Genomic DNA, 13,199 nt, shown 5'->3' on the forward strand with positions numbered 1-13,199 from the left:
TTTCATGCACCAATAAGCTTGTGTTTCAGATTTGTTTTGCATAAGAAATGTCCATGTGCATCTTGTAAAATCATCAACAATGGTGAGAAAAAAAACGTGCCCCTGATGGGTGGAAACTTTATGCGGACCCCAAATATCACAATGTAACAAATCAAATGGAGCATGAGTTGATATTGAACTTAAAGGGAATGGAAGTCTTGTTTGTTTAGCCATGGGACATAGAGAACAATTATTATCAAAAGAGATATTATTAGAGGATAACAATGAAGAAACCAATTTTAGACGAGCTGGTGATGAGTGTCCAAGACGCATGTGCCATAGGTTCGGCGACTGAGAAACTTGATGAGAGGTTGGTGTCTTTTGCAACGGTGACATGTAATAAAGACCACAGTGCTGTTTACTCGAGCCAATCATCTTCCCCGTAGCCAAGTCCTGCAAGACACAGAAATTTGGAAATAAGATCACACAACAGTTTAGTGCAGAGGTAAGTTTGCTTATAGACATCAAGTTTAAATGAAAGGAGGGGACATATAGAACATTGTCTAAAGTAATGTTTGAAATGAATGGTACTGTTCCTGTAGATGTGATTGATGCGGAAGACCCGGTGGGTAGATTGACAGAGGGTATTGATGAAGGTTTTGTTAGAGTAAAAAGTGTGGGGTCAGAGATTATATGATCTGTAGCTCCGCTATCCAAAATCCAAGGCTTTGTGAACACAGAATTGATTGAAGTATTGAGAAAAGTGAACAGACCTGCAGCATTTGCATAGGCATTGCAATTACCCGAAGCATGATTTTGATTCATCATGGATATGGCGTGAGCAATCTGTTAAAGTTGTTCCGCAGAAAGATTTTGTATTAGTTTGGAAAAATCCATCGGTCTGTTAAATGAGCATGTGTACTTGTGTCTCACAGATATTCTTCATGTGGAAATTGTGAAGAATCCATTGCGTTAGCAGCGGGAAAGGTCACTACAAGAAAAAGGGCTTTTCGTAGCGGTTAGTTATAACGTTTTTCAAAAAACGTTACTGCTTTAGTCTATAATAGCGTTTATAAAGAGTTATAACATATATATACATATATATTAAAATTTGTTGACATTTTGACTGATTTGTTTTATATATATTTAAAAATATATAAATGCACAGATTACAATTAAATTTTCCCGCTCGCTCCCTCCCCCCTTTCTTTTCTTTTTTTTTTTTGCTCTGAAATGCGCGCATTATATGAGAACCAGGGAAAGGAAAAAAAAAAGAAACCTCTCATTCTCCCACACTGTCGAAGAGTCATTTGGCCAGCCAAGGGAAACAACCTCATTCTCCCATACGGTATTGTGATCACTTTCCCCAAATTTCCTAAGTTTCCCTAAGTTTCCTCAGGATTTGCTATGCTAGATTCTGAAATTGAAGGCCGGTAGTGTTAGGTTCCCTCAAATTTCCAACTTTCCCCCAAATGCCCTAATTTTCCAGTCCATCTCACAGGAAGAAATCCTCACGGCCGGGAAGAATCTCACGGGAAGAAATCCTCTCTCTGTCTGCGCATCAATCGATTTTAACAAGTCCATCTCACAGGAAGAAATCCTCAGGATTAGAGCCTTTTGGATTTCACAAGTCTTGTTCCATTATTTGTTTACCAATGTTCTATAGAAAAATGAGATATTCTTTGGTATGGTGATGAAAAAGATATATGTATTAAGTGTGTTATCTTTTTTTGTTTGCTCTGTTATTATAATGATGTTAGACTAAATTTTATTTCTTAGTCTGAAATGTGATAATTTATTTAGCATTATGTTAATTATGAAGTCGATTGATGATGTTAGGATGCTTGATAAAGATTAGGTGCGTGATAACAGGTGAGCAAGATTGGAATTTAGCTTTCTTGTTTGTCTTAGTCATTGTAGTTATAGAAATCTTAGTGTTCACCTTTTTATTTATAGACTTACTGAGAAGTATAGCAAAGCGCTCAGAAATTTGTAAAAACAGTTGAAAAGAATTTTGGTTATCCAGAGAAGCTGTTGTGCCCTTGCAAAGAATGTCGAAACTTAAGTCATCAACGTGGTAACATTGTTTATAAACACTTGGTAATCAATGGTATGGATCCAACATACGCTACTTGGTTTCATCATGGGGAAGAAGTAAACACAAATGAAGAGTTGGAAAACATTGACAGGAATGACATATATAAGTTATACAAGGCTGCCTATGGCGATGAGAGTGATTATATAGAACAATCGCAAGAACATAGGTTAGAGGAGTTAAATGAAAAAATGAATGATTGGTTAGAACCATTATATCCCGGTTGTTCAAAATACAACAAGTTGTCTGCCGTTGTTGCCTTATTCAAACATAAGACCATGAATGGATGGTCTGATTGTAGTTTTGACGGATTGCTAGAGTTATTGCATGACATGTTACCTGAACCTAATATGTTGATAAGGTCGACGTATAAAGTACGAAAGTTTATGAGAGAATTTCATCTAGGGTATGAAAAGATTCATGCTTGCCCTAACGATTGTTGTTTGTTTAGAAAGGATAAGGCAGATCTTGATAAATGTCCAAGGTGTCATGCTTCAAGGTGGAAGGTTGACAAACATACCAAAAAAGCTAAAGTTGGTGTTCCTGCTAAAGTCTTGAGATATCTTCCGATAATTCCTAGGGTCAAGGCTATGTTCAAGAGTGAAAAGATGGCTCATCATCTAAGGTGGCATTCCAATAATAAAAGGGATGATGGAAAAATGCATCACCCGGTTGACTCTCCAGCATGGCAACTAGTGAATGAGAAGTGGCCTACGTTTGCAAATGAACCACGCAATCTTAGACTTGGATTGTCCATAGATGGATTCAATCTGTTTGGTAATTTAAGCTCAACTTATAGTTGTTGGCCAATGATGCTTGTGATATACAACTTGCCACCATTTTTATGCATGAAAAAGGAAAACATCATGCTAACGTTATTAATCCCAGGGTCTAAACAACCTGGCAATGATATTGACATTTACCTACAACCTCTCATAGAAGATTTACAAGAGTTGGGGAACAATGGAGTCAGCGTTTTTGATTCATTTGACAAGGAGGTTTTCAATTTAAGGGCAATTTTAATGTGGACAATAAATGATTTTCCAGCCTATGGAAATCTTAGTGGTTGCTATACAAAAGGTAGATTAGTGTGTCCGTTATGTGTTGACAATACTCAAGTAATGTGGTTGCCCTTTAGTAGGAAGTTTGTCATAGGAGATTTCTATCACCAAGTCATCCCTTCCGAATGAAAAAGTGTTGGTTCGATGGAAAGGTAGAAAAAGAAAGTAAACCAAGAATAATGACCGGTAGAAGAATGTATGAACAACTTAAGGACTTTGTGAATGACTGGGGGAAAGTTAATATGGATATTTTTGAGAATGAAGTTATGAAAGCGCATGGGAGAGGAGGTAAAAAAGTTGTTAAGAAAGTCCGTCATAAACACAAGAGAGTAGAGGTGAGGGATGTGGATATGGAGAAGCAACAACTATGGAAGAAAAGATCACTTTTTTTTACCTACCTTATTGGCAGGTAATTACTACTTACTTACTAGCCTCCTTCTGACTTTTGAAGCTAATTATTGACGGATGTAATAATGTCTGATTTGATTGAAGTTACCTTTTACAGGATTTGGCTTTGCGACACAACTTGGATGTGATGCACATAGAGAAAAATGTGTGCGAAAACATTTTAAATACGTTGTTGCATGTCAATAAAAAATCTAAAGATGGTCTTAATTCACGAAAAGATTTACAACACATGGGAATTAGGCCTGACTTGCACCCCCAAGAGTGAGGGAAAAGAACATATCTGCCACTAGCTCTACATACACTGTCAAAAGCAGAAAAGCAGACCTTCTGTAGAAGATTATATAATTTAAAGGTCCCCGATGGGTTTAGTTCTAACATTGGAAAGTGTGTTTTGGTGGACGACTGCAAAATCATGGGCTTGAAGTCTCATGATTGCCATATACTCATGCAACAGTTACTACCAGTAGCCTTGAGAGGGTTGTTGCCAAAAGCTTCCAGAAATGCGCTACTTAGTTTGTGTCTTTTCTTTAATAGGCTATGCCAGCGTGTCATCGATGGAGAGAAGATGATAGAAATTGAAGAAGAAGTCATAGAAACGTTATGCTTGTTGGAGAGATTTTTCCCACCATCATTCTTTGATATAATGGTACATTTAGTAATTCATTTGGGAAGGGAAGCTAGACTCTGTGGACCTGTTCAATTTCGTTGGATGTATCCTTTTGAAATGTAATTCCACCACTTGGTAGATTGATATAATGTATATGAACTTGTTATATTGAGTTTATTACAATTTTGTTACTACACTAAGATTGCTTATTGATATGTACTGACGTAGGTACATGATGACTCTTAAGGGATATGTTCGGAATCGTGCTCGATCGGAAGGTTGTATTGTAGAGTGTTATCTTGCAAATGAGTGCATGGCATTTTGCAACGATTTCATAAAGTAAAAAGTTGATATTTATCACCGTGGATGTCGAAATGAAGAATTTTCTAATGACATAATTCTTGAAGGGCGTCCACTTTTGGTTGGCAACCCATACATGTTCAGTAATGAGATGTTAGAAATAGCTCACCACTATGTGTTATTTAACTCAGCGGTTGTTGAACTGTACGTGAAGTAAGTATGTTCTTAATTAAATGTTCTATGTCGTGATATCTTATTGGACGTCTTATTGCTGATGGACCATTTTTGGTTTAAAATAGGATGCATTTAGAGTATCTAAAACAATCAAGTAAATCTCTTGAAAAAAATGAAAGTTTGCTCTGGAAGAGGCATGTAGACACATATGCTAGTTGGTTAAAAGATAAGGTATTATATTAGACTCACCTATCTTAGATTTACATATTATAGGGCCGGATGAATTTAGTAATTATTTTGGTTTACCTTTTACAGATTCCCATGGATTGTAATAAATCTAACATTTTGAAGTGCCTCGCTTATGGTCCGAGAAACCATGCCATGTCATACACTGGTTACACAATCAATGGGAAACGGTTCCACATTAAGGATGTTGACATGGCCACCCAAAACTACGGTGTTTCCTTGGAAGCCAAAACTACGGTGTTTCTTTGGAAGCCACAACTATGTGCAGATCAAGTGCAAAAGACCAATCGCAAGTGGTTGATGTAGTTGCTTTTTATGGGGTGTTGAGAGAGATAATCTTAATAGATTATTATGATTTCCAACTGCCACTTTTTAAGTGTGATTGGGCTAGTGTTAATAGAGGTATTAGGGATGAAGATAGGTTTAAACTTGTTAATTTACACCATGGTTAACATGAATTTAGAAAAGATCCTTTTATCTTAGCCTCACAAGTGAAGCTTGTTTTTTATTCTAGAGATACCGATGATTCAGATTGGTATGTTGTGATAAACGCACCAACAAGAGGTTTCTACGGCCTGGAATTATGTGATTCGAATGAAGACACTTCGGTGCCTTTCATACTTATAACTAGTCAAGTGAATGAGGACAATGAAAATGATGACATTTCCTACGTGATAGGAGATTGTGAAGGGATATTAGTTTGATTTTTGTTTAGTGCCTTTTTGTATGTGCTTATACCTTTGTCTTTAATGAAAATTAATTTGACTCACTTATGTACATCTCTTGGGCTTCAATGTTGTGACGTTACATAGTCTACTTTTCTTTAGTCAATATTAATACTATAGGCTAAGGTACATCTCTTTCTTCAATAATAATCCTTGCTCTTTTAGTTATAAAACAAGTAATTCCAATGTTGCTATGCTTACGCTTCTGTGTTTTATTGCAGGAAGTCATAAGAATGTCTACTAATAGGAAGAGGCAGTTATGCAAGAAAGGATTTGGAATGGAAGAAACATACATCCAACCTGGAAGATTGAAGGCAATTTTGGAAGGGATTCGAAAGGGTTCTGGTGTTTATGTAGGTACACCGTCAAAGGCCAAGCATCCAAGATTAGACTCACCAGCAAGGAATACTAGAAGTGTTGCTCGAAAGCTGCTTATTAGAGAAGCTTCTCCTCATTTTGAAGAAACACACATAGGTGACCCGGTTGATAGGAATGAAGCATTTCAATCACTAATAACCTCACCCACTGCACCTTCTAGGAGGTCTCTTAGACAGCAAGGAGTTGAAGCTTCTCCTCCAAATACAAGTGAAGGTGAACCAGAACTTGAGGAGACACCTATTCGGAGGTCTCGCAGACTGCAAGGAGTTGAAGCTTCTCCTGCACCAGAACCTGAGGAGACAACAACAAAATCTATAGGAAAGTCTAAAAATCCAAATGCAAAGAGAGGGAAGACAAAGATGAAAAGAATTGCCTTAGATGACAGCGGTCCAATTTCAGTGAGTTTCAACGCAATGGGACAACCAATAGGTAGGGGATCAGTTAGCTTGTCTTCCTTTCTAGGGCCACTTGTACGGGAGATTGTTCCCGTAACACTTCCGGATTGGAGAAAGTTACAACCAGGGATGAAAGAAGTGCTTTGGAAAGCTATCCGGGTATGCTTATCTTATACTATATTATACTATATATCTTATACTAACAAAAAATTGCTATATATCTTAGCAAAGAGTCGATATTTGTTGGATTGTAGGCAAGATATAAAGTGGATAAACAATGGCAGAAGCATCAAATATTTAGGAACATGGGTGCAATTTGGAGGGCCTCAAAATCAAGATTAGTAAACCAAGTTAAGAAAGCCAAAAATGAAGAAGAAAGACTAAAATTGAAGCCTGATAACATCAAATCAGTGGTAGAATGGAAAGCTTTTGTAAGGGAGAAAACAAGTCCAGCTTTTCAGGTATAAATAACTTCAAAACCTATTGGAATCTCTCATTCATGTACTCTATGTTTATGCATATGGTGCTTTCTTTAATTTTTTTTACTAGGAAATGAGTCAAAAGTATCAAAACATCAGGAAGAAACTACTTCCACATACAACTAGCCGCAAAGGATATGCTCGCTTAATTGAAGACATGGTACATTCGTAATTATCCTTTTTATTTCACAAAATTTTAAAGAATGTTGTGAACCTGAGATTTCTCCTTGTAGAATGCAAGTAGTTTGAGCAAGTCTCAATTAAATAGAGTAGCAATTTGGACAAAGGCACATAAGAAAAAAAGTGGTGAACCTGTCAATTCAGCAGTTGGTGACGTCATTGTAAGAAAAACTTTAACTTCTCGTAATGTTGTATATCAATATCTATATTGTTGTGCTTATGCTTCTATGCTTTTGCTCATTGTTGGGATAGGAAAATTTGGAACAAATACAAAATGAGATACCCACTTCTGATCGTAGTGACTTGCTAGATGATGCTCTAGCTTCTTACTTTGGTCCTGACCGGAATGGCCGCATGAGAGCACTGGGCCTTGGGATGCCTAAGACAAAACATTCTATTTTGTCAGAACGGGATGATAACTTGCAGGCTTTACAAGATAAATGCAACAAAACAAAAGCGGATGTCAAAGAATTGCAAGAGATAATCTCTCTATTGCTGAAAAGTCAAGTAAGTGGCATCAGAAGTGAGGATCAATCTAATGCAAACGTGCATTCACCAGTGATAAGCAATCAAAGTCAATTGCTAAGCATTCAAGTTTTTAAACGGGATGAAATCAAGTTTGCCATATACTAAAGCTTGTTTATTTGTAATTGCTTATGTTCATTGTATTATTGGCAGAGTGTGAGTACTAATTTACCCAAACTTACCAACAAGTGTAAGCTATTAGACTGGGTTGGAACTGGAGAAGTTGTTGCTGAAGGGCGTTTGACGCCAAGCGACCCGAAAGACCTCGTTCACTATGTACCTCTTGGACCGAATGCAGTGAGAGTGTGGGTGGATGTAGCAAAACACCCGGACACTTTCTTGTGGAGGCCAACGAGTGAGATGAGTACCATTAAAGAAGCAATTTCAAGTAATGTGGCATGGCCTGCTGATAAAATTTTAAAGGGGTATGTGAAATCTCTACTAGTTGCAAATTTATTTTAATCAAAAACATTATATGATTGTGATAGTAAGTTTTTTTTCTCTTCGGGTTTAAATGTAGGCAATGAAGACTCATGCTTTATCCAACTATCTACATACCAATATATGTAAGTCATGCTCTCTATTTTACAAGTTTGACATACAATTTTTATCTAGTGCATCATTGAAGTCATGTTTCGTCTAACTCACTAGCTACAAAATATCCAATGCGTTTTTGGTGCATAAGGATAAATGCATTTTTTGTGTATGTTATTGAATTTGGCATTTGAAAAAAGATGCTACACTGGAAAGTTATGCTTTATCCAACTATCTACATACCAATACATGTAAGCCATGCTCTATATCTTACAAGTTTGACATTAAATTTTTATCTAGTGCATCATTGAAGTCATGTTTCGTCTAACTCACTAGCTACAAAATATCCAATGCGTTTTTGGTGCATAAGGATAAATGCATTTTTTGTGTATGTTATTGAATTTGGCATTTGAAAAAAGATGCTACACTGGAAAGTTAATGCGTTTTGGTGTCTTATACTCTACCTTGACTGCAGCCCAGGCCCCCCTCCAGCCCAGGCACCCCCAGCCCAGGCGCCTCCAGCCCAAGCCCTACCCCCAGCCCAGGCCAAAGAGCGGCATATGAGCATATCTTCACCAGAAGCTGATTATATTGGTGAATAAATAACGCCCCGCACTCTGCCACGAAAATGAAGAAAGTCGCAGGTAGGATACACGAAGAACGAAAGAACAAGTCTTCTTTAAATGATTACCACCAAGGGTGATGATATTAAGATGCTTATTCGAAATAGAGTTGAGCACCTCGACATAAAGGCCTGCTGGTTTGAACCAATGACGTGGACAACGATATTAGGTCTAGAGACGACGTAAAGGATTATATAGACATCGTATCACTAGGGGTTAGAGTGTGATACACCATACAATTGAACAAGAAAGTGATAGATATAAAAGTATGACTTATGTATGAATAGTTCGGAAGAACTTTTTACTATGTGACTTGTTGTAGTCGAGAAAGGTCTCGAACTCAGTAATGGTCTATGATATGCAAGAATTGCTAATTTTAAAAATATTTAGCAGTTCTATGATGTGAAAGCTAAATTCTATGATATAAAGTACGATGAATATGTATATGAATGCTATGAATTATGTCTATTGTTTGTATTATAAATACAATATAACTTATAAGTATAATATGAAGTAGTTGCTAGCAAAAGAAAAATGTTTAGCAACTACATGATGTGAGAGTATGAACGATATGAAAATGAATAATATGAGCATAATGATATGTGTATACATGAGCGAGACATATGTAAGAGATATGTGAAAGGATAAGCTCGAAAAGCATGAATTTTTAGAAGTTTCAGAACAAGTAGATATGCATGTTATGGACTACAATAACCGCTAGTCCTAATAACAGACTAATAAAGTTCCATGGATAAAGTGATAAGATGATGAACCTGCTAGCTAGTCCCCACAAACTAGATTATTATCCAAAGATAGATACGGAACCTAAGATACGAAAGAAGATGCTGCTGAGTTGTATCAAAGTCCTTAGTTTCCATAAAGTTAAGGTAGAGCATTAGTATCCGACACGAGAATTACAGAAGATCGACATTTCAGAATGGAAATGGGATCAAATCATGATGGAATGTTAAGTAGAATTGCTTAAATCATCCGACAACAACAATGTGATTGGGTGATCACCAATCGACTGATCAAGTCCGCTTACCTTTGCTCATCAAGTTCAGTTGTTTTATCGAACAACTAGCCGAATTGAAAATAGTCTAAAATAGTAACGTTGCATGAAGTTCTCGAGTCTATTATTGAAACCGAGATAGTCGTTTCATGTCAAGGCTTTGAGAGAAAGCGTCCAAGATGCAAAAAGCTCTAAGTTAAAGTTTAACATGACATTTCACTCGTAGACTTTTTAGAGGTTTAAGTGGGAGACTTAGACTTCCTGAAGGTTATACTAATGAAAGGTGTAATACGATTCAATAGGAGAGGAAACTCAACCTGAGATGTATTAGACCCTTCGAGATCTCAAAGAGAATTGGTGAGGATGCAGACATGCTAGCATCGCCATAGAAATTAGCATATGTGGGCAAGTGGGTAATGGGATCTACACACAATTAGTAAACGCTGCGAAGTGTTTGAAGTAAACCATATTTATGGATATGGTTAGGTTATGTAATGCAAGTAAAGATCACAAGACTATGAGGATTGCATAGCAATCTCTAGTCACAAGTTACGATTAATGTAACAGAATGTTAGCTAAATGCTACGGTATTTAGACTTATGAATGGAAAAAAAATTAGCCTGAATTTTTAAGAGGTTATAATTAGAAAGTAGTAGAGGCTAAGTAATGTTAAGTATGAACGTAGGATGATGATCAAAAGTTAAGGTCATCACAATACTCGTACCTCTCCTCGGTATGACCTTTCTTGTCACAATACTTGCAATGAAACTTAAGAGTTCGACAATTTTTAATTGTATGACCTGCTCTATTACAATGATCACAGTACTTATCTTTGTGATTGTTCAATGAGTTGTTTGTTTTCCCGTGTACTGCAGCGGCAATGGAGAAATTTTTCGTCGATTCCGTTGTCATTTGCCGTTGTGTTTCTTCTTGGATCACAAGAGAGTAGGCTTGACGGACATTAGGCAATGGCGTCATCATGAGGATATTGGTGCGGACGACGTTGTAGGTGTCGTTGAGGCCCATGATAAACTGCATCAATCGATCTTCTTCTCTCTGATCATAGCGTGCCTTCATTTGATTGTAGGTGGGGATCGACCGATGCGTCTCTAATTCATCCCAGAGGCCTTTGATTTTTGTAAAGTATGATGAAGCTGTCATGGTGCCTTGTGGAAGTGATGCCAAAGATTTCTGAATCTGATAGATTGCTGGTGCGTTCCTCTGTGAAAACTGATCTTTGAAGTCCTCCCATACTTGTTGAGCAGTCTTTGCGTGAACCACCCCTTTGGCGAGATCGGGCTCGACCGAATGAGTGAGCCATGACAAAATCATGCTATTGCATTGATTCCGTAAAACGTATTCTGCTGGTTGTTGTTCTTCAGATGGTGGCTGGATTGATCCATTGATGAATCCAATTTTGTTTTTGGCTGTGAGGGCGTGAACCATGGCTTTGCTCCATGATGGATAATTGGCTCCATTCAGTTTTGTTGGAACAAGAATGTGTCCAGGTTGGTCTGAATGATGAACATAGTACGGGTTTGAAGGATCCATAGCAGAGTTGGTGTTGCTAGAGTTAGTGTTGCTGGTGTTTGGACGGTTGGAAAGTGAGATTTGTGATGATGGTGTTTGGTTTTCATCTGCCATTGTATTTGCAGGGATATTGTGTAAGATGATTAGGTGTCCAGAACTTGCTCTGATACCATATAAAGAATGATACGTTTGGAGAGAAAAGTAGAAGAGTTTTGGTGGAATATGAACTCTATTATATTCTCTGTGAACAACGTACACAATATATACACATATATAAGAATCAATCAAATCATTTCCTAAGACTGATAATCCATGATCCACCTATAGTGGGATTTGAGAACTAAGGTAAGTCAACCAACTAAATTAATTACATTTATTACAAGGATATTTCTTAATAAAGCATTGGTCTTGGTTTGGATTTTACTGGTATTAGTGCCATTGTTAGAGGTCATAAGGGATATGTAATGATGGACCGAGCTAGTAACGCCCCAGTTAAGCGCCCGCTCAAATTTTTTATTTTCAAAAATTATACATATATATGTGTATATTATATTACATTTATATATAGTTAAACCCCCAATAAAATTAATCTATAGCCTCAAGATATCAATTTCTCCAAAAACTCAATACGTATAAAAACTATAAACTCAATCTTCAATGAACTTGATAATGAAATCAATACACAATATTTTCAATACATCAAAATCTATCAGGATCAATATAGTGCATTAACAGATTTTTTTTATTTAAACAGATTTCCTATAAGAGAAAGCTTCTATGGCCTTCATGTGAATTTGGAGTTGTTCTAGAGTTTATTGCGTTTTCTAGAAATATTGTCGTTCTTATTTGTATCGTCTTATGTTCAGTATCTTATTGATTAACATTTATTTTTATTCGGTCCAAAAAAAAAAATAGTCTTATCTTACACACATACACATATATGTATGTATATATTACACGATAGATAATAGACACCAACGGAGTGTTGATGCTAGTGTTATACCAATACAAGTATAAAATAATAATAATAATAATAATAAAAGTGGGTTGCAATGATTCAAATCCTATGTGAGTACAAGTATATAACAAAAGTCCAGAATCTATACATAGGTTTATTTTATAGATTTAAATTACTGTTTAAATTTTTTTATTAGAGTATTTACTGTTATAAAATTTAAATTTTTTATTTAAATTTTTCTGTTCAACTTTATAAATTAAACGAGAACGGATACATTTACAGTAGCACAAATAATTGCTTGGACATAATTTCTTCTGTAATATTCCAATAAACAGAAATCAAGAAAGTCAATTGCAAAAGCAACCTTCTTTAGAAATAATGCAATATAGACAGAGATTTGATGGGATTTATCATACTTTTCCTCTGTTCTATATTTCAGAAGTGCATTGTTTTCAAAGAGCATCTTTGTTTTGCAGAAAATATTTCCAAAATGCACGTGTTTTTGAATTCTTTGAAGCTAGACGATGCACCAAAATCTTTGGTTTTTGCTTTATAGTTGGGAAAGACTAACAAACGGCCATGCCCACTGTTATATGCATTAGTGTATATGACTATGAGATTGTTTATGAGCGCCAATTCTATTGGTTCAATACGTTTTAGGATTAATTAGGTCACCAACTTATAGCTATTGATGTGAATTGTCTGATAATTATAATGGATGGATTTTGACTGCCTATCTGTACATGTAGAGTTTTAGCCACTCCTTAATTAGCTTAAGCCTGACCAATTAATGTCAGATTTCCAAGTAAATTATTTATGACAGTTACTTCCGGTTATATGTATAGGCTTTTTCTTCGATTTTTTAGGATGAACTGTCTTTTCAACATAATATATAGTTATGAAAACGTAATATGATAATTTTGAATGTAACATAGTCTTTAAAATGACTACATTTGTTGGTGTTATTTTTATCTATTGTAACTAAAAAAA

The 13,199-nt window shown here is 36.1% G+C and overlaps 1 protein-coding gene across 1 annotated transcript; it reads left to right on the plus strand.

Moving 5' to 3' along the window:
- Positions 1–263: 263 nt before the first annotated feature.
- On the plus strand, positions 264–3,264 carry LOC112091143. Its single transcript, XM_024164022.1, has 4 exons — positions 264–375; positions 582–660; positions 915–997; positions 2,006–3,264. The coding sequence occupies exons 1-4, from the start codon at positions 264–266 to the stop codon at positions 3,262–3,264; spliced, it is 1,533 nt and encodes a 510-aa protein (XP_024019790.1).
- The last annotated feature ends 9,935 nt before the right edge of the window (positions 3,265–13,199 follow it).

This window comes from Morus notabilis, unplaced genomic scaffold, assembly GCF_000414095.1.
Source record: "Morus notabilis unplaced genomic scaffold, ASM41409v2 Scaffold43, whole genome shotgun sequence".
Classification (NCBI taxonomy): domain Eukaryota; kingdom Viridiplantae; phylum Streptophyta; class Magnoliopsida; order Rosales; family Moraceae; genus Morus; species Morus notabilis.

What these genes read in the sequence shown, in the direction of transcription:
- LOC112091143 (XM_024164022.1), top strand. Translation starts at nt 264, where the DNA reads ATGAAGAAACCAATTTTAGACGAGCTGGTGATGAGTGTCCAAGACGCA. An exon ending in GTCTTTTGCAACGGTGACAT is followed by an intron (nt 376 to 581) that starts GTAATAAAGACC and finishes CTGTTCCTGTAG; the next exon opens with ATGTGATTGATGCGGAAGAC. An exon ending in AAAAAGGGCTTTTCGTAGCG is followed by an intron (nt 998 to 2,005) that starts GTTAGTTATAAC and finishes TTGGTTATCCAG; the next exon opens with AGAAGCTGTTGTGCCCTTGC.